The 21,117-nt window shown below is 36.3% G+C and overlaps 1 protein-coding gene across 2 annotated transcripts in view; it reads right to left on the bottom strand.

The window, feature by feature from the left end:
• Positions 1-9,320: 9,320 nt before the first annotated feature.
• LOC131041675 (uncharacterized) overlaps positions 9,321-21,117 on the bottom strand; it is a 135,053-nt gene continuing 123,256 nt past the window's right edge. For both annotated transcript variants that reach the window (XM_057974826.2, XM_057974825.2), the window contains 2 exons: positions 10,122-10,233; positions 9,321-9,977 (listed from right to left, as the gene is read on the bottom strand). In XM_057974826.2, coding sequence (XP_057830809.1) covers positions 9,852-9,977; positions 10,122-10,233 — 238 coding nt within the window. In that variant the 3' untranslated portion in view covers positions 9,321-9,851. The remainder of the gene's footprint in view (positions 9,978-10,121; positions 10,234-21,117) is intronic.

Genomic DNA, 21,117 nt, shown 5'->3' with positions numbered 1-21,117 from the left:
GTAGACACTAGGAGCAAAATATGACAAAACTACCACCATATACAAATCAATGTCAGATCCATCTTTCCGATGATATCTTGTTTTCCTGATTTTGACTTTGTATGATGAAGTTATTGGCAAAAAACCAACTGCTACTTTTTATGGTTTGGAAGGCTTGAAGAGTTCTCAAAAATGGAAAATTTTTGAAATAGCAACTTTCCAAACATAGTAAGTTTCTAAAATAGAAACCTTCCAAAAAAAGAAACTTTTCCAAATTAGAAAATTTCCAAAAATAGGAATTTTCCAAAAACAAAAACTTGCCGAAAATGAAAATTGTCAAAAAAGGAAACATTTCAAAAATTGAAACTTTCTAAAAAAATTTGCAAAGGATTCTCTAATCTCAATTTTGATAAATTAATAGGTGATTTTAGGGTTCTTGGGCTTCTTGAGCGCGATGGTGATGTCTATTTCGCCCCAAATTGACTAGATTTTTCAGCTATCTCTAGAACTTGCCTCGAAAAATGTGTCCTCAACCAATTTAACCCCAAATGTCAACTACTTAGATTTTTGATGAAACGATAATCGATCTTAATGTTTTTCGACACTATGAATACAAAGGTGATGCCCATTTTGCTCCAAAACTAATTAAAAATTTCCTCACAACCAGATCCACAAAAGAAACCAAATTTGGGACCCTGCAATGCTTATGAGTAAAGAAAAACCCTCAAACTTGAAAAGGGGCTTGTCAAATCCACGCTTTTATACTATGTTGAAGTTCCAAAGCTCTGATATCATGTTGAATTAAAAACTGATCTCTAATATCATGTTGAATTTTGAAAACTTTGATACCATGTTCAATTTTCAGAGCTCTGATACCATGTTGAATTTTGCAACACAAATCTGCAAGATCAAACAACAAACAAAAACACCTTCCACAAATGAGAGTTGCACAAATTACTCATTATTAAAGAATACATAATAACTTTACATAATAAATTATAATTGTACAATGAGGTGCTTATAAAGAAAGCACAAAGACAAAGTTAGGAGAACTAAAATGCAAGGGTGAAGAGATAAATAAAGCTCAACTATAGCTAAACTAGATGCATAAAAGCTAAATTGGAAACAAGCATTCCTAAGTGAACTTAAGTAAAAAAGCATAACTGGTTGTAAAAAACAACTAATAGCTCAATATGCTCTAACAGCCAATCTATGACAAATTTGGTAATCTGAAAGAAGATTAAATGAAAGCTCAAGAAGATATAAAACATCCTCAATGCTACCCTTTGTCAATTATATTGTACCTATCCCCAAAATTAGAATTTGTGATGAATTTCCCACTAAAATCTAAGAAGTAGTCATATAAGAAATGGACTCAAGAAAATCATGTGAGTGATTCATGTGATGCGAGGCACCTTAGTCAACTATCCAAATGTCCTTGGATGAATCCAACCTCTATCTATAAGGGCATTTCCCTTAGTAGGATTCAGAAGATCAATATTGTGTTTCTTCATGGCCTCTTCCATAGTTGCCATACTCCTAAATAAAACTTTACTCCCATGATTCTATAATCCACAATAATTACATTGAACCTATTAATGCATAATAGCTTCGGTAAGATAAATGATTGAATGAGAGATAAATGAAGTATCTCATTCAATCATTTATCATATCGATAACTATGATAAAACCATCAAGCAATTGAATCATCCTTGATAGTCATTCTATATTTGCATATGACCAAACTATTGATTAAATCATACTGTGCATCGTTCTCATGTTTATCTATCTAATGAATCTTGTATCTAGATGAATATTGATCTAACATAATGATGACTCCGATTAATATATATTATCGGATTGCATTAGATCAAATTGCATTAGATCGGGTTGCATATCGGGTAGTGTTATGTTAGTCACTGATAGTTATCAGTGTGTTAGTCTACACCGATAGTTATCGGTTGTCAAGGATAACACACCAATAACTATCAGCTGTTAGCATTGACAGTAAACGATTAAGGCAATCCACGTAAGAGCTTGTGGATAGAATCGCCGGTTGAGGTAATCCACGTGAGAGATCATGGATAGAATCGCCGACGGAGGCAAATTCACACCTTGAGACTATGGTCCCCTGTGATGAGCATCACATGGTTGATGCAAATACTCCCAATATCATGAGATGATATTTTTGAGTTAGGGTGAATATCATGTGCCTTGATATTCTTATTTATACCATACTTCCTGATATCATAGTGAGATTGAAAAAAAATTTCTATTCCATAATTAATCTAGACTTAATGCATTTGCATTTATTTTATCTTCCCTAGCTAAGAGGGAGTGTTAATTATGTTTTGTGTATCTATGGTGAGGGCCATAAATGTTGACATGGGAGATCACTACACATTTTGTCTGATCATCCTCCCTAGCTAAGAGGGAGTGTTGATGTTTGTAGCTTGAGTCGAATGATCATTTAGAATACATATAATATATGTTGATTAATAGTAATATATTATTATATTATTATTAATCATATAAAATTTAATATTTAATATTAATCTAGTATATTATTCTAAATTAATAATTGATTGATAAAACATTATAATATTGATTAAATTATTATAATTAAAGGAGAGACATGTCCATTCAAGGACATGCCTCTCCAAAGGAATATATATAGTATAATGTTATTCAATTTGAGAACACATAGAATTCCAAGAATGCAAGTATCAGATTAAATTAGATATATACATTAAAATACATCCAATAAAACCTGGGAAAATTCAACATGGTATCAGAGCCAGGTCTAGGCTAGGAGCCCCAAGCACACGAGAGGTGTGTCTTAAGGGGGGGTGTTGGTGTTGGAAATAAGCCACACGCAGACCGACAATGGACTAGTCCAAGAGGGGTCAGTAGCTCAGTGGTAGAGCACTCCAGCAGCATATGGAAGGTCCTAGGTTCGAGTCCTAGCGTATGAAAGTATTCTTTTCTGATTGCACAAAAGATGTGACTTGTGTATCAACATTAGTCTTCTACTTAGATGATTGATCCTTTCTTGAAAATGATTTTGTCTTAGGTATATTTAAAAACATCTTTCCTTTCCCCTTAGATTATTGTACATCAAGTGGCTAAATTTTGGAAGAGGTGATAGCATCCATAGTGATTAACTTAAATTGTTCTCTTGTAAATTTGTCACAAAATTGCTCAAAAATAGGCATTACATGTGTTGTTCCAATAGCATTCATAGTAAACTAAAAACAAAAAGAAAACATTTGATAAAGACCTTTGAGATTAAATAGGGTCCAGAACATACATTCGTTTACTTTTGTTTTACCACAACCTTTAATGAACTAAGAAGTCTTTAATAGAAGGAAAGGCGTTAAGAGAAAATCTTGTTAATTCTACATCCAATTGAAATATTTTGAACTCATCCGCTGTGCCAAAGAGATCATTAAATTTATCCCCCAGAGGTCATTAAATTTATCCCTCATTTTCTTACAAGTAGTAAAACTAACAATGTGAACTTATAAATTATCAGAAATATAAAAACAAACCTAGCCTTCCAGCCACTCATTGGACTTGGCTTAGAGAGAGTTTTCCAATGATCGATCACTCTTGAAAAAATGCCCCTCTGTTCGCAAGTTATGTGCAAAATAAAATTGCCCCCTTTCTTTAGAGCACTAACATAACCTAATAATCAATTTTACAAACCACTGTGGGTAAACAAAATTGTTTAGCAAAGCTAACAGTAATAATAAATGCTGAGTCAAAAGACTAAGAGCCGTCGTGAGAGAAGAGGGCAGTACGAGGAATAACTTCAAAAACTCGAAAACAGATTAATTTGATATCTTTTGATCCCTTAAACTGTTGGGTCTCGTTATTGAAATTCCTTCATTCATTCTAAAAGAAAGGAGACTGCAAAAGATATGGGAGTCAAATCAAAAAATATTGTTGCAAAGAATAGATCTTTATTGCCAACTGTAGTGCTCTCTCATGCCTCCTCCAACGCCCTCCACACTCGGACCAAGTCTTGTGTTGATGAGGCATTGCAGCTCTTGGAAAATGGGCATTCTTGTGCTAATGAGACGTTACAAACAAAGGAAAGCTGCCTCTTTCTGTTACACAGAAGCCTCAACCTTTAATTCTCTGCAATCTTATTCCTCAGACGCTTGGAGGGAATAATGACAACTTCTTCAAAAATCTTCTTATGTGCGCTAAAGGTACTATGTACTCTGATGAGGAGAGGCCTGAGTCAAAGGGTCATTGGATAAGGTCCGTTGGGATTAAAGGTGGAAAAGCTCCACACCGAGTGACAGCCACCCCCTGAACCAAGCAAAAAATAGGAGTTGTTGTTGATGAGACTAAGGAGGCATTTAAGCACTTGGGAAAAAGGTGTTTCTATGTATTCCTTTCGAATTCTGTTGGCAAAAAACTTTATCCTTCAGAGTACAATAAGTTGGAATCTTTGAACAGAGATTGAAATAAGCCCCCTTAGTTTCAAATGCATGTAATACTTCAACTGGCTAAAAGCGCATATAACTAACAAAGCAGAAACGCCCACAAAGTGCCTGCAAACTAGATTTTGACCCAAACCAGCAAAGAAACCACAAAATATCCATAAATAACGAATTTTCTACCATAAGGCAGATGGACAAATTTGGCCTTTGCTTTAAAAAAAATTATAACTTTTTAACTTTTTTGTACAATTTGCAAGATTTAAAAATTGAAAAATCGAAAATTATCAAAACGACATTTTATTGACAAAGATAAAAGCTTGATTTGTCATAAACGATAAGGAATTTGTGATTTGGTGTTATGATTGATATTATATCAGAGCAACAAACAAATGCAAAATTTAAAACTTCTACAAATGAATCAAGAACAATGCAATAGCCAATAATCTATCATAAACTATGTATGTGTACAATGAACTCTCCTTGCATATATAGATCAAGAAGGAAGGAAGGTGAAGCAAAATGACTCACTAAAGCAAAATGACTCACTATTCCTTCAACTTCAAGAGGTGTGACATGTGTAGAACACTTGGGACAAGGGTGAAGGCATGTGTCAAGTGTCTATATAAAGTGAGAAACTAAACAATTAAGTCAACTTAAGCTAGTGTAAATAGGACTATTGGATGTAGGACCTAGATAAAAGATAACTAGATGCATAAGGACACTTTTCACAATAACAAAAACACTTAAAAACAAAATGATGTTGGTTGTAGTTTGTTTGTAGAGATTTGAACAACTAAAAAGTACATCCTTTGTTGTTGCAACTAGCATTGGTATGATTTTTCCAAGATTGGATAATTATATATTGATTATTTTTGTGTAATGCTTCAACATGATAATCTAAAAATTTATATTTCTCTATGCTATCATTGTCTTAACAAGAATTACCAGTACCTTACTAGAACAAGGGGTTTAAATTGCTGCTAAGGAGAAGGCAAGTGTTCCAAAGTCATTGATTTGATAGCTTCTCATAGTATTTGGAGTGTAGCTTACCATATGTTCTCTAGCTATTTGAATATAGTTTTTAACTATAAGTTACTCTTTGGAAGTTAGCATCTTATATACGATTATGTAATATTTTACTTTCATCTTGAGAGTGACATTATAAAACTTACATTAACCTTTAAAAAATCACAACTCAAAAATGTTAGTTCGAATATTATTCTCAAGCATGCAATCCACATTTCATCTAAAATGTTTGGTGCCTCTCCAAATCCTTAAAGAATACATTGTCATCATTAACATTATCACGTGAAGTCAACCTAAAACTTTTTAGGAACATCATCTAAATGTATTGACATTTTGTACACATGTTTTTTCCTAAATTAAGATTTGTCAAAATTCTAGTGTTCAAGAAAAGAAAATTAAATGAAAAAGATGATATAGTTCTCAAAAATCAAATTCAAATTGTCAGAGCGTTATTTATTTTTGCATTTAGTTTATTATTATATTGCTTTATACTCACCTAGTTAAGATAAGCTCACTTAATTAGTTGTGTTAATTGATTATATACCCATGTTTTTTTCATCTAATTGTCACTTATCTAAATAGTTCAAACCAATTACATGTCCATGACTTGTGCACTTGATCATCACCTATCTAGTCCTAGTTGAATTACACTCCTATCACTAGTTAGTTTCATGTAATATGGGTATGGAGCCCTAGTGAATTACCAACTTTTACACATTACCTTGCTCTATAAAAGTACAAGTGTAGCATTTGTTTTGGCACTTCTTTATGAATCATTGGTGAGAATACAAATTATTTTATCGTAATGATTTGATGTGTTATTATGTTTTTCTTTATCATTAGTATTCTTGTGTAAATGTTCTTACGCAATAAAATTTTGTATCTTGGATAATCTCCCTTATTTAAACCTTATATATTTATAATGAAATCTCATTTCTATAGCCAATTTATTGCAACTAAGAGAATTTGGCATCTAAGCAAAAACTAATCTCTTGTCATTTATCGATTATGCCATTTCTTCTTTATCATTTTCTTTTGCTTGATTCAAACATGAAAATGCACAATTCAATGTGTACAAAGACAACTTTTTATCCATAAAAAAATTCCCCTTCTTTACCTTGAGTTTTACAAGCTTTTTGTTTTAACACTGTTATGATGTTTGCTTCAATATCATGAAGGGGGGAATATTATAAACTATCCTACAAAATGCTTCCACTTATTCTCCTCCCTAATCGATCACTAAGTCTACCACCATATTTCCATATGCTTAAAATAAATTTGATCCAAAAATTCTCACTCCATTTGAATCCCATGACTAATATTGTTATTTTTCAATCATTGCACCCTTTTTATTGCTTCAATACTGCCATTGGATCCCCCATGTTATCCATTTTAGCCCATCTTAATCCTTTTAAAACAGTAATTCTTATGTATGATTATCTATGATAAACTCATAGCAGACTAGAAACATTGACAAGTTGTTTGTCAGTATTCATAAATATCCCTTCCACTCTTGCTAATCTTAGATTTCCTTATGTAATTTCACTAAAATGTGAGCTTACCCCTATCTTTATGAGGTTTCTACCACTCATTTTAGATGTATCTTAACAACTTGTATTGTTTTAAAACTTCCAGTCTTCAAATGGTTTATTTTATCTTAATTTACAATCTTGCCAATTCCAACATTGAAGCCTCTATATTTTGCCACATTTTCTTCCTCTTTAAAAATAACAAACTTCCTTTCAAATCATAAAACCCAATTTATAAAATATTGACTTAATTTAACATAACCTATGAAATCCTATTACGAGCCTTACACTTTTTGGTATTTTTGGGTCAAGCCAAACTACTTCCATTCTACTAATAAATCTTCTCCAAATCTCCCATGTCATCTTATAATGCAGAAATTATTTTACTGAATGCTTTTAATTTGACCTCGTCCCATATAAGTTGGTAACACCCCCTCAATTGAAAAGGGGTAATTGTCACAATATTATCTAAAACAATGATTTTACCTCTTTTAAAATGATGGGTCAATTTCAAATGCTTCTATTCCAATATATGAATGATCTAAACCCTATTACCCAAATTTGTGTTAGTCCAAAGTTTGTTGTCGCACCAAAAGATCAACCTATTTATGCCCAATACAAACACCAATGATAAACAAACCACGAGAGGTGGTTAAACCATGTCCGAATCCTTGAGGGTGGTACTGAACAACCAAAGGGACAAAGGCACCAACCTTCCAACAATCCTCTCCCACCCCCCTCCACCACAACTGAGGGATTCAAACCCATGACCTGAGCTTTGATACCACTTGTTAGCCCAAGGTTTGTCATTGCACCAAAAGAGCACCAAAAGATCGACCTATTAATGCCCGATACAAACACCAGAGATAAACAAACCACAGGAGGTGGTTAAGCCATGTCGCAAATCCCCAAAGACAACGTTGAACAACCAAGGGGATGAAGGCACCAACCTTCCAACAATTCCTTCCTATATAATCTTTTAGATCAACAAATTTCCCACTTAAACACAAGAAAGCTGACCCTAGCCATATATCATTCCATCGCAAGTCGTCTTCAAATAAGAATGTATAAGTCCTCAAAAAAATCCATCCCTAAAAACCATATGGAAGATTCTCTACAGTAAATAGCCTTTCAACTCTATGGTTATACAAATACTTCCCGATCAACAACCCTCCCCTATACCATCTTTGCTCCCAAAACACATTCAGGTTCTTTATGACTCTCAAACTCAAATCCCCTCTCACCGTTGGCATATGTTTTTCAGGCTATCAGGTTTTTTTTTCTAGTTTTTCTTTGTACCATTACATAGGAATGGTAAATTCTTCTATAATCTTCCGACAACTTCATATATTTTCCTTGCAATTTTGAATAAAGACATTATGTATAATTGAACTGCTTGCAGTCGTACTTTGATTGATTGAATTCTACATGCCAAAGTAAGCCATCAACCATCAATGTTGATAGTTTTACTTCAAAATAACTTAACCCTCCCTTCCAACTGTCCTTATTCATTCTTCCATCCATCATAAGTGCTTTGCCATAAATATTGGGTAGCTCAACCTTTCAACTACAAATTCTTCTAATTCTCATTACTTAAAAAGAAAATATCTAGCTCGAATCAGTTTCAAAAATATCCACTATTTGCTTAAAACTTCTCGCTTCTGTAGTTGGAACCATTAGTGTATCAACTACCAATTGAAAATGAGATATTGAATCCTTCTTTATTAGTATCGTGTCTTTCTTTGTGGAGCATTTGCCATTATGCTACATAGGTAAGGAGAGAGTGGTGTCCCTTCCTGAAACTCTTTCATGCCTCCCAAACTTTTTACCAAGCAGAAGAGATATACAGCTTGGTGGAGCTTTTCTATTCTAACATACAATGGTGTTTTAGCTTGGTCGTGCAGGTTGCAAGAAAAAGCGCATAGCAGGTTATCTAAATGGAATTCTGATGCTAGCAGAATGAGCATATGAGGCGAATGAAGGGCTAAATATGACTAGATAGGGAACAATAGAGGATTACTCAATCATAATATAACTTCAAGAAGAAAATAAGACAGTACGTTCCTCAGAAGTGTGTTGTATATAGTTTTGCAAGCAGGAGAAAAACAAAATATAACCATACAACATCTGCTTTACTGGAAGTCGAAAAGAAATAACTGCCATAACTTGTACCGGGAACGATGTTCTAATTCACTGGCATTATACATTGGTACATGGAATTCAAAAGTGTTCACAATACAGCATCTAGTCTAACTGAGAAAACAATGGAATGTACAAATTTGCTATTTTTAATCAGCCCTACATAAATGTTTTTTACTTGGCAAAACAAAAATTGAACTTGTTGTATATGCTTTTTATTATAATTTGCCTGTGGCTCACAATTGCAGTATAATTTACACTCACATCTTTATCAGTCTCACAGCTCTAAAACGAATCCACCAATGGCAATTTTAAATCATGCTTAGCCTTTTCTAGAAAAGGATATCTTCAAAATACAGAAGAATTCCCAGTTACACCATGAGCCTTTTCAACCTAAAATCCAAGGTGAAAATGCATATATACAATTCAATTAGTGCTGAGTATCAGCCCACAAGAACCTGGTTTTCTAATAACATCTTATTGAATAACATTATAGTTTCTCTTATTCGGTAATCAAATTACAAGGAAATCGGAAAAGAGTGTTCAATCTGAACATTTCCAAAAATCTTAAAAATCCAATCATTTCTTTGAAAGAAGCTAAATTATGCTTCAAAAGCAGCATGAGGTCACCTATTCCATTAAAGCCACCAAGTCACCTGAGTACCATGCCCGAGCACTTCTAGGACAATATAAAAATTTAAAAGAGGAACTCCTGTCTGACATACTATTTTTTTCCTGTCAAATATATACGAGAGAAGATGGCAGCACCACCAACAGCCAGAGCAACTGCAGCCCAAACTTTCACAGATGATGAAGATCTTGCAACTGGAACTTCTAATAAAGAAGATACCTGCTACGCATAATAATAACCATTAGCAGTAATTCATCTCTTATTTAAAAAATCAGATGACCAACTCTCCTGTTACAACAGGTAAGATTTTTCTAAAAGAACATAAAGCTTTGTAGAGAGGCATAAAAAGCAAAGGAACATAACTGGAATTGGTTGTTTCCAACTTTTCTTAATCCCAGACAAATGTCCTCTTCCAACAACTGCTACAACTGAGTTGCTTTCACTTGCAATTTTTAGTATTGTAGATGACATATACCTGCATGGGAGAATTTTGGTACATGTTAAACTGTTATGATTACAATGATTTATAATCAAAAGCACATTTAAAGCTGTCAGGTACCATCCAACCAAATGCTTAAAATAGCTACAATGCACATAAACAAGGCTGGTCACCTACAGTGATCCATTACAAAACATGCATTCAAACAGAGTAGTGCCACTGCCACTCATAATTCAAGACCACAAGGTGGGTTCCCTGTCCCAATACAAGGCAGGGATGAGTGGCAGAGAACCCCACCACCAGGCCAAAATTAAGGCCTTCAAGACCACAAGGACTTTCATGGCACATGCCATTTTTCATAATTTTATCACTTTTAACCAGCCATCGATACTCGACAATCAGTTCACACAGGTGAGATCCTAATAGTAATTATTGATGATGAAAATGACAACAGAAAAAAAAAAGGTTTTTAAAAGGGTTTCTGAAATTTGTTTCCAGTGGCCATGTTTCATGCAAAAACTCAGCGAGTCTGAGTGAATTGCAGGCAAAAACACCCCAAGTTACTCATAAGTTCTTTGCAGAACTCAGCACATAAGTCAGAAGCAAGTTACTTACAAATAACTTGCCAGGTTTTAGAACTAGGGTACTGTCACTGTCTCTCTGCAGGTGTATCCAACAGCCACTAAGGGTTAACATTGGATTTATCTTCCATAATACTTTACAGCCAGGATTTAGTATATAGTACATAGTATATACCCACACGAGGTGAAATTCTTCATACAAAGACAGTAATCAGTGCCATGATATTTTCTGGTTTCTTATATAGCCACTTATAAATTAGTACAGCTAACAGAAGGGCAATCAGACAGATGCAACGTACTTCAAAAAACAAGAGCTTTTATACTCAAATTAACCACTGACACTTGCCAGAGTCAGTGTTTCTCCAAGTTTTGGGAACAAAGGTACAGGGTTTCAGGGATGGCAAAGGTTTTCTAGATTTTGGGATGGCTGTTAAAATTAATATTTAATTTTTCGTGAGCAAAAGCAACTCACAATTTTAGGAGTTTTAAGATCTGCCAATGGAAGATTCCTAGGGGCCATGTCTATTTCTCTGGGTCATCAAACCAGTTACTACGCTGAAGCTGCTGCTGGCCTTCATAGTATCAAATAGGCCTTTGACAAGGGGTTTATGAAAAATGGATAGAGGGGGATGCTCTAAATATCATAAATTGTCATAGAGGTCACCAAAAACATAGTTGGACAATCGATCACCTTGTGAATGATGCAATTTGCCTATTTAATCACTTTGATCAGGTTGAAATCTCTCAGGTGCTCCAAGAAGGAAACACAGTTGCTAATGTGTTTGCAAATGTTGGTGTGGCAAGTGATAGATTGAAATGGAGGAAGGATTTGAATTCAATGCCCTTACACACCAAGAACTTACAATCCAATGATTGCCTTTGTCAAAAAACGCCTTCTGACTTTCCTCATGATTTTGCGAATTAACTATGCACGGTTTATGGGTAGGATATCCCTTCCTAAAAGTAACCCTCCAGATAGTCGTCAGAAAGCTTGTAAGAAGGCGATGGAAAGTAGAATTAGAATTGACAGAAGGGGTGGGGTCCTTCGTTGTTATCTTTATGTGCAGTGGAAGAAAATGGGCGGTGAAAGGCATATAATTGAGCCAAGTAATTGCAGTGGGCTACAGAACAGTCCTAAGATTTGGAGGATTCTTAGGGATGGCGGGTTTACGAAACTACCTGGAGAGGTTAAAAGGTAATGATCCCGTGGCCACTACTATAATTGAAAGATCCTGGAAAAAAAGATCAATCACAGCTTTTGGACGGAATTCAAATATGAGAATTGATGAGGAGTTGATTGCCCAAGTCATCATCTACTGTTAGAAGGCCGGAAAGTTTTCAAGGACAGAAAAGCAGGAAAGGAAGGTATGAAGGTCTTCTTTAAAGGGGATGAAAGGAAAAGTCTGCTGAAACTCCGTAACGGCTATCAAAGAACTACCATGAAGCCTATCTCAGCGAAGATTGCTAAGATTTTAATGAGGTATGTGACAAGAGGCATAAGTTGGAGTGCACAAAAACCAATTCCTCAACTGAAGAACTCAGCACCTATTGAAATTGTATACAACATTTACAATTACAAAACATAAGTTATAAATTTATAATATATAGCAACAAATGAAAAAAGAGAAAATTAAAAATAAAATGATGAATAATTGAGAGAATTTTTATTGCAAAAGACCTAGGTTGCTGGTTCGGGTTCGGGTTCGGGCACCGGTTCGGGTTCGAAGAACCGGTACGCCGGTACGGCAAAATTTTGAAAAGGGGTTTGGGTTCGTTAGTACAAAAACATGTAAATTATATATATATATATATGCAGCCTATAAGCATGAATTAAGATTAACATGTCACATAGCATCATCTAAACAACAAAACCAACATAAACTTGTAATCATAGCATCATGATCATACCATAACAGCATCATATACATCAAGTTTAATATCAAAATGATAAAATATTCAAGTATCATTGTCTCAACTTTCAACAATTTAAAGTTTGATCATCAAATGGATTCTCTAATTCATCATCCTCATTCTCCTCCTCCTCATCATTGACATTGACATTGACATTAGATGAATCAATGCCAATGACACTTGCACTTGCACTTTAAGTTGATTGATCGCTATCTGAGTCATCAAATGCAAAAAGCTAAGAAGTGAAATCATACAAATCAGTATGTTTTGGCTCCATATCCCACATCTTCATTTCCCCTTGCTTGTAGTCATGTTGCTTGTGTGAAATGGGCCAAGTTAATGTTTTAAAACTCACTTTTAGGGTCATTTTAATTTTTTGTGGTGGAATCCAAAAAAAATTAAATTTTGCAAAAAAAAAAATCCATTTTTGGGTTGTCAGACCCCTGGGTTCGACTTGGGTCCTCTTGGGTTCGACCTGGGTCCTCTTGGGTTCGCCCTGGTTCGAGCCAGGCCTGTGAATCACGAACCCTGTCCGAACCACAGGTGAACCGGACCTAAACCTCGAACCAGGACCGTACTGGACCAGTACCAGGGGTCTAGGGGGCCGAACCCAGTAACTCAACAAAAGACTACTACTAAGAAAAGGCTTAGCCATATATGTATCACCATTCATGAGCATCTTTTTGTATTTATCTCAAAGCATGCAAACATGTAATGTCCCCATTTTTAGCACTACGCTTTCCAATGACTGTTAGCCTATCCTCAGATGCCCGTAGGCCAGTCAAATGCAGAATTAGAGTTTCCTATTTTCTAGGAGGATTCTTTGGTGTTTTCAGGGGTGTATATGTTGGAGTTTTACAGTTCTAATTCTAGATTCTTTTTGGGTTTTCAGAGAGCTTTGGGATGGTTCGACATGCATCTGCATCGGGTGACTTTTTCCGGACTTACTATTTTTAGTAAGTACGACTGCTGCTCAAAATGTGGTCAAAATCACTTTGGAAACACTTACTATTTTTAGCAGTATGCTATTTATAATAAGCACTATTTTTGGCAGTGTTATTTTTGGCAGGTTGCAGTGGTCATGTTCGAGAGCTATTTCAGGCAATGCAGTTTTCAAGGTCAATTTGAGCAATTTGTCTTCCAGCATTTTTGGAGCTTCTTTTGGGGTGATTTATACTTGAGGAAAAATATTTTATACAAGTGAATTATTTACAAGGCATGATGGACGCCTTGGAAAGAAATATGTTAATTTTATGACATAATTCACTTCATTTCCTTGGATGCCATAACTCACTTTATTGAATATTTCATAAAATACATGATTAAAATAAAGGCAAATATTATTTTTGCTTGGGCATCCAAAGTGAATGTAATTTCATTTCATTTCATGGCATTTTGGAGGGAGTTGAATTTCAATTTGGAGCTTTACAAAGTTATAAATAAGAGTGTTGGGCTCTTGTTTTGGTTATCCATTATTGCTTTAATAATGAAGTGCTGCCAAAATGTTGTTAGACTCTTACTTCGAGGAATGCATACCTCCTAGTGCCTCAATTTCATGCTTGAGAGATAGCACCTAGCTAAATGTATGACTATTTCTCATCCAAAGGAGCAGATTGGACTCAATGTGATGAAGTTTTGTGTGGATTTCTGAGTGTTCTTGTTGCTGGTCGCGGAGTATGCTGAAGTAGATTCTTAGTTGCAGGTCTCAAGGAGTTATTCTTCTCTTTCTGGGTATTTCTTCTATCTCTTTTTATGGTTTGAGCGATTCGATTTGTCAGTTTGTAGAGTCTAAAATGGTGTTTGGAATTTTATTTTTGCAAAATTGTACCCTAGCTGGCCGTACCATGTGGCTGAGTGCTTTGGGATGCGTGCATAAATTATTGGGGTCGCTTTGCCATGTTTTGTTGTCGTAGGAATGATCACCTACCTCCTAGTGATCATATGCTTTCGTTTCACGTCATTTGGTTAAGAATTGGGCGAGTTGTGAGTGTTTTAGTGGGATTTGGTGTTGCTGGTCTCTGTGTTTTCAGCATGCTAGGAGTATATCAAATTTGGAGATTTTCCATTTTGGAGTGTCTTCTTGTGTGGAGTTGGTTTTAGGGTGTGTGGGTTCTTTGGTGTGGAGAGAAAGATCTTGGTAATTGTTTGCAGCTGTTGGTTCTTCATTCTTATCTTCTATGATACATATTGTAATGCTGGTAGTAGTACTAACAGCAATTTCTATTAATCTTTCTTAGACCCACTGCAAAGTGGAAGAGGCTGGTTTTGCCGCCTACTTTGGGATAGTGATTTCTCTTAATTTGTAATCCATTTTGTACATTGTAAAGCTGGTTAGTAGTACTAACAGCTATCTAATTGGATTCTTGCTCCTAGTCCCATTGCATAAGTGGAAGAGGTTGGCTTTGCCGCCTACTTTGAATATTGTAATACTATCCACCCGCTGCATAAGCGATAGAGTTGATTTGTAATTTCATTTCTAGTCCTCCCGCTGGATAAGCGGTTGAGTGATTGCTACTTCAATGTCTTGGCTTGTCCTTGGCTGGTTTACCGCCAAGTGATCTTTCAGTATTCTCATTATCCCGCTGAAAAGTGGAAGGGGTTGGCTTGCCGCCCAAGTATTGTAATCAATTTCAGTTTCTTGCATCTAAAGATCCCCTCAACACTGTATGCTCTCACCCTCTCAGATTTGGCTCTCGATGATCAAAAGGTGGAAAGGGTTACTTTCAGCAGTATTGGGTTTTCATTTTCTAACCCTAACAGGTGTTTGTGTTGATTGTAAACTGAAATAATTTAAAAAAATTAAGGGGGATATTACAAAACATCGCGATTCTTTGAAAATATGAAGTGGCCACACTCACCCAAGACAACACTCAATATATCTACAACCTCTTCATCCCTATATGATGCTATTCTCCTTGGCAAAGACTTTGAGCTATAATATTTTGAAGACAAGGAAATGCTAGGAGATGCAAGGACATGGTCATTCAACAATGATCTTTTGGACCCTTTCAAAAAATGCTTGCGCGATCATGCTTCTTGGCTTCTATTATGATCCTTATTTTCTCAACCATGGAGTACATGTCATCATAAATTTCACCCAAACATGAGTGATGTATATCAACATATTTAATCATGCTAATAATAGACTCAATGAAACTCAAGACATATTCCACACAGGCCCACCATCATTATCTAGAATAAATGTTTTGATTTTTTAGACTCTATTTTATTTCCTTCATACACTCCAAAGAGTATTGATGACCATAAAGCTCAATGCATCTTGTACCTTCAGAAGTTGTCTAAAGACAATTGTGTGTGATGCATATCAAGTGTCAACAACCTAATGTGATGCAAATAAAATAAATCAAATTAAAATATTAAAATGTAGATAACATGTCACATGTCAAAAATTAAAAAATTGAAAAAATAAAGTTCAAATTACCTTCAACGACTCCAAGTTGGAGTTCCTAAAGATGGCTTGTCACATATGATAAGTCATTAGCATTCAAATCTCCTCCACCTCCATGTAGATTTCTTTGACCCATTAAACCTTTGTGCCAATATTTTGTGTTATCAAGTTGAGTGAGTGGACAACACGTGTCCAAAAAATATACCCATATGTACTCTCCACTATTGAACCAATTGCCCTACAATTTTTAGCATTGTTTGAAATGACTTGAACAACAATTTTGGGGCCCACCATCTCAATGGATTGTATGAGGATATTGCCAATGAAGGTCGCATCCTTCACTTGCCCCTCACAATCTCTTACCTTCAAAAACATCACCTCTATCGAGGACAGTACAATGACATTGATTAGTGGTCTATTTTTGAAATCTTTTCATCCATCAAAAATGTTGGTTTTTTTTTAATTCTCTCAATGAAGCCTCTACATAAGCTCTCATCAGCTAATAAGGTGGTGCACAAATTTTCATATCCATAACTAATATAATTAGCACATGTATTGGTAATTGTCATCACCATACTTGCTAATTTGGTGATCTAACAAGGTTGAAAGGAAGTCCATTACCATAAATGCAACAAGCGATGCTTTCATCTACAATCTCCCTCGCCTCATTCTTGAAGGCCTTTTTCAATGGGCCTCTTTTACCTAAGAAAACTTGTATTCTCTTCTGAGAATGATAGTGGCATGAAAGAATGTGGGCAAGCCAATTGTAATAAGCTACTAGGAGGTTTCTGCAATCCTTTCTTGAAAAGAGGATGTGTTATTTCCTTTGATCTATTTACCATGTTAGTATCCTCTTTCTCTTTAATACAGTCCATTATTTATTGCTTTGAACACCCCTTTTTTAATAAGACCTTGGACAAATTTTTATTCCCAAGCTGAAAATAACACAGGTGATTTTTCACTCCACTATGCAAGCTCTTACATTCGTTTCCATGTTAGCTACAACACCAACAATAACCCCCAGCACCAAGAAGTTGTTCAATCATGGCCATATGTCACCAAAGAGGTGACGCTGCATCAAATTTGAAGAGCTCTCTGCATGTAGAACAATTGAACTGGAACTACCAACCATTCTATACAAAAATAACAAACCAAAAAACGCATTTCAAATTTACAACCCTACAACTTTTTTTTAAATGACATTAAACCCCAATATCATGTATAAAAGGTTTAAAAAATTATTCAGAACTTTGAAAAAAAAAATGAGAAGTCTTCAAAACGATGAAAACAATTATAATATTCACGCATCTTTGATAGATAAATCTTCCCCATGCAGCTCTTTCTCTCTTGTTGGTGAAGATTTTTCTTTCCGCTAGCCCTCACTTTAAAAGATAAGTGCAGCAACCCTCAAAAAAAATTGTAGCTTGGAGGCAAAAATGTTGTTTTGATCACTTCAGTTTGTGAAATGGGGCAAAAGAGTCAAGTGCCCTCACTTTAAGGAAAAATTAGATATTTAGAATAGATTTTTATTTTAAAACTGTTTTAAAAAGTGTGTTTTTTTTTACATTTATGGGCGATTGGGCCCCAAGTCCTCCAAGGCTCACCCTAGTCCACCCTGAGTTCACCCAAGGTTCACCCCGGGCATCCTAGGTGAACACAAAGCCCTTCCAACCCCAAACCAAACCCATATTAGTATGAGGGGGCAACTGAAGAACCCTGCAACTTAGACTTAATTTGAATAATTATGACCCTCCCCTTATTGAAATATTACATTTTAGTTTAGTAAATATAGGAAACTAATTAAATATAATAAATAATTATTAGTATTAGCCCGACAAGTAGCAAAGTTGGCTTGGACCATGGGTTTGCTCCCCATTGGTCTCAGGTTCAACTCTAAGGCCTAGAAACAATTGATGCACCTGGTTTACGGGCACCTTGGTACATCTCCAGGGACTACTCTTGCCTCAGCTCGCCCCAAATGGGCATCGAGTTGGATTGCGGGGATACATCGGACTACCAAAAAAAAGAAAATTATTAGCATAGAAATAAAAAAAATGTTAGTTGTGTAGTTAGTTGGACGAAATTTTGTACAAAAAACTACAAGCTTTATAAGCCAATGCATATGAATGTAAAATTATCCCATTGAACGATATAGTATCGCATATTATTTGGTGTCATTTTCTATACATTACAGATTGATCTAAATTGTGTATACCAATTTCAATATGGTATTTATTTTAAAAGCACCACCACATTTGTGTTTCTTCTTGGAGCTAGGGAGACCTTGGCAATACTATGGATAATTGAGTGTGGACATCGACACTTTGAAGACTATAAGGGATCTAGTGTAGACGAAACAAGTTGAGGATATGAACCTCTGTTACAAACAACCGATGGATTGGGATAACAAAAACTTCAGATAGTAAATGGAACAGTTTGCAACGACAAGACTACAAAAGACACCAAGATTTATGTGGAAAACCCTTATAGGAGAAAACTCACCACCAAAAGAAAATCACTATTTATTTTCCAAATCAAAAAATTTAATAGACGTCATTTACAAAGTCTTAATCTACAATTCTAGTATACACTTCTACAAATCACTCAAGAGTCTCACAACAAGAATGTTCTATTCAATCCACTAACCTTGACCAAACTTAGCACTTTCTGTAATATCTTGGATTGGAATATTTTATATTATTTGATTTGCATATAATGATCAGCACAAAATCACTGATTATACAGCTTTGTTGGGGTTCAATGTATGTATTTTGAGTTTCTAGATTATGAAACAAATCTGTCACAAAGTCACTGAAAATCTCTTTGGAATATCATGAGACAGTTGTCAAATATGCCATGAAACCATCGACTTGTTTAAAACCTTATGCATACAATGAACCAAACCCTTAAGCATACAATGAACTCCAGACTTGAGTTATAACTCCTAGAATCGGTATTGTTAGGGAGAATATGAAACGTTGTAGTTGAAACCCTTGCCCAAATTTGACATGTTAAGAATATTTTGAATCGTTGTTTTAGTAAGTCTATTTTTAGTAAGTCTCACTGTGTCCTGGTTTGCCCTAATTTTGTGTTTGGAATAACTTACTATTTTTAGTAAGTCTATTTTAGGAAAGTCTATCCTTGGCAGCTGGCAAAGCATTGACTGCAGAAGGTTCCTGAATATACAATTCTAAATCCGGAAAAATAGAAGAGCAAGCAAGTGAAATTGTGTCTGTGTCTGGAAATCTTCCTCAAAAAGACAATGCATGAAGAAATCTATTATTGGGCGCAATTCCCAAGAACAGGAGGAATCTTCCAAAATTCTGAAATCCTTCACCTCACTCAAAACGCACTCAAGACAAGAGAGTGGTCGTATTTCCCTAGGCAAGGAGGAATTCATCCTCCATTCCAAAATCCCTCTCTAGGCCCCAGATGCGCCCAGACAGGCTCCTTAGGCGCAATTCCCTAGGAGAGGAGGATTTTCTCTTTTTCCAAAATTCCTCCCTGACCCCTCAAATGCAGCCAGGAAGACTCCTTGGGTGCAAATTCCTAGGAGAGGAGTATTCCCTACATGAGGAATTCCTCCTCCAGGCCTAAAATGCACCCTTGCATGCATGGGGTCTTGGAAATCACGAAAATGGCGTAGTATGACGAATTCTTCCTTCACATCAGGAATGCGCTCAGGTTTGCATGAGACCATGGAAATGAACAAAATATGAAGGGTATGGAAAATCCTTCAGCATATCCAAAATGTGCCCAAGCTAGGAGAATTCTTCCACCAGAACAGAATTGACGCCCAAGCACTCAAAATTCCTCCTTCACCTTAGGAATGCACCTGTTGTCATTTTATGACACCCTTGGCCCATCAATGAGAAATGATCAGAGATATGTTCCATGGACCAGCGCTGCCCCAGTTGATCAAGGAGAAAAGCAGTAGAATTAGGAATTGTGAAGTGTTGTCTTGCCTGGAGGAAGTTCTTTCCTTAGCTTCTCTTTCTTTTCTCCGGAACTCCGGAACCCTGAGGTTCCGAAGTTCCCTCCTTGCCTTCTTCCCTTCCCCGGAACCCAGAGGTTCCGAGGTTCCTCCCTTTCCTTGTCTCCTCTTTTCTTTTTCCTATAACATCGGAACCCTGAGGTTCTGAAGTTCCTTCCCTTTGCCTTCTCTTCTTCCCTTTCTCAGAACTCCGAAACATTAAGGTTCCAAAGTTCCTTTCCCTTGCCTTCTTCCAGAACCTTGAGGTTCCGAAGTTCCTTTCCCTTGCCTTCTCTGGAACTCCGGAACCCCGAGGTTCCGAAGTTCCCTCTCTGTATTCTTCCCTTCCCCGTAACTCCGGAACCCCAAGGTTCTGAAGTTCCTTCCTTAGCCTTCCCTTTCTTTTCTCCGGAACTTCGAAACCCCGAGGAGGTTCTGAAGTTCCTTCCTTAGCCTTCCCTTTCTTTTCTCCGGAACTTCGAAACCCCGAGGTTCTGAAGTTCCTCCCCTTGGCCTTTTCCTTTCCCGGAACTCCGGAACCCCAAGGTTTCAAAGTTCCTTTCCTAGTGTCTCCTTTCTCCTTCCCGGAACTCCGTAACCCCAAGGTTCCGAAGTTCATTCTCTCCTTGCCTTTTCTCTCTAGTTCCCCAGAACTCCGGAACCCTGAGGTTCTGAAGTTCCCTGCTGCGTCTCAATCCTCTTCCCCGGAACTCCGAAACCCCGAGGTTCCGAAGTTCCTTCCTTGTCTTCCCCACTTCGAGAACCCGAGTTTCCAAAGTCCTCGAACTTCCTTCCGGCTTGCGACACTTCCGGATGGCGTGATCAACACTCAAATCTTTAAATGCTCCGACGACTTTTGTGACTTGTGCACCTTCTTTTGTGGAGCTACAGGGTTGCATTTAATAATTTTGACAAGATTTCCATCATGAGAGGTACATGGCCATGCTTGTTGTGGTTACTTATGTCATGTCTGCATGCTCTGACTTTGGAATGTCAATCAATCCACCCTTCTCAGGGTTGCATTTTCAAGGTATGGCTAGGTTGCT

The sequence above is a fragment of the Cryptomeria japonica genome, chromosome 4, assembly GCF_030272615.1.
Source record: "Cryptomeria japonica chromosome 4, Sugi_1.0, whole genome shotgun sequence".
Classification (NCBI taxonomy): Eukaryota; Viridiplantae; Streptophyta; class Pinopsida; order Cupressales; family Cupressaceae; genus Cryptomeria; species Cryptomeria japonica.
Note: the sequence above shows the minus strand (reverse complement) of the source record. Positions and strands in the feature narration are given on the sequence as shown.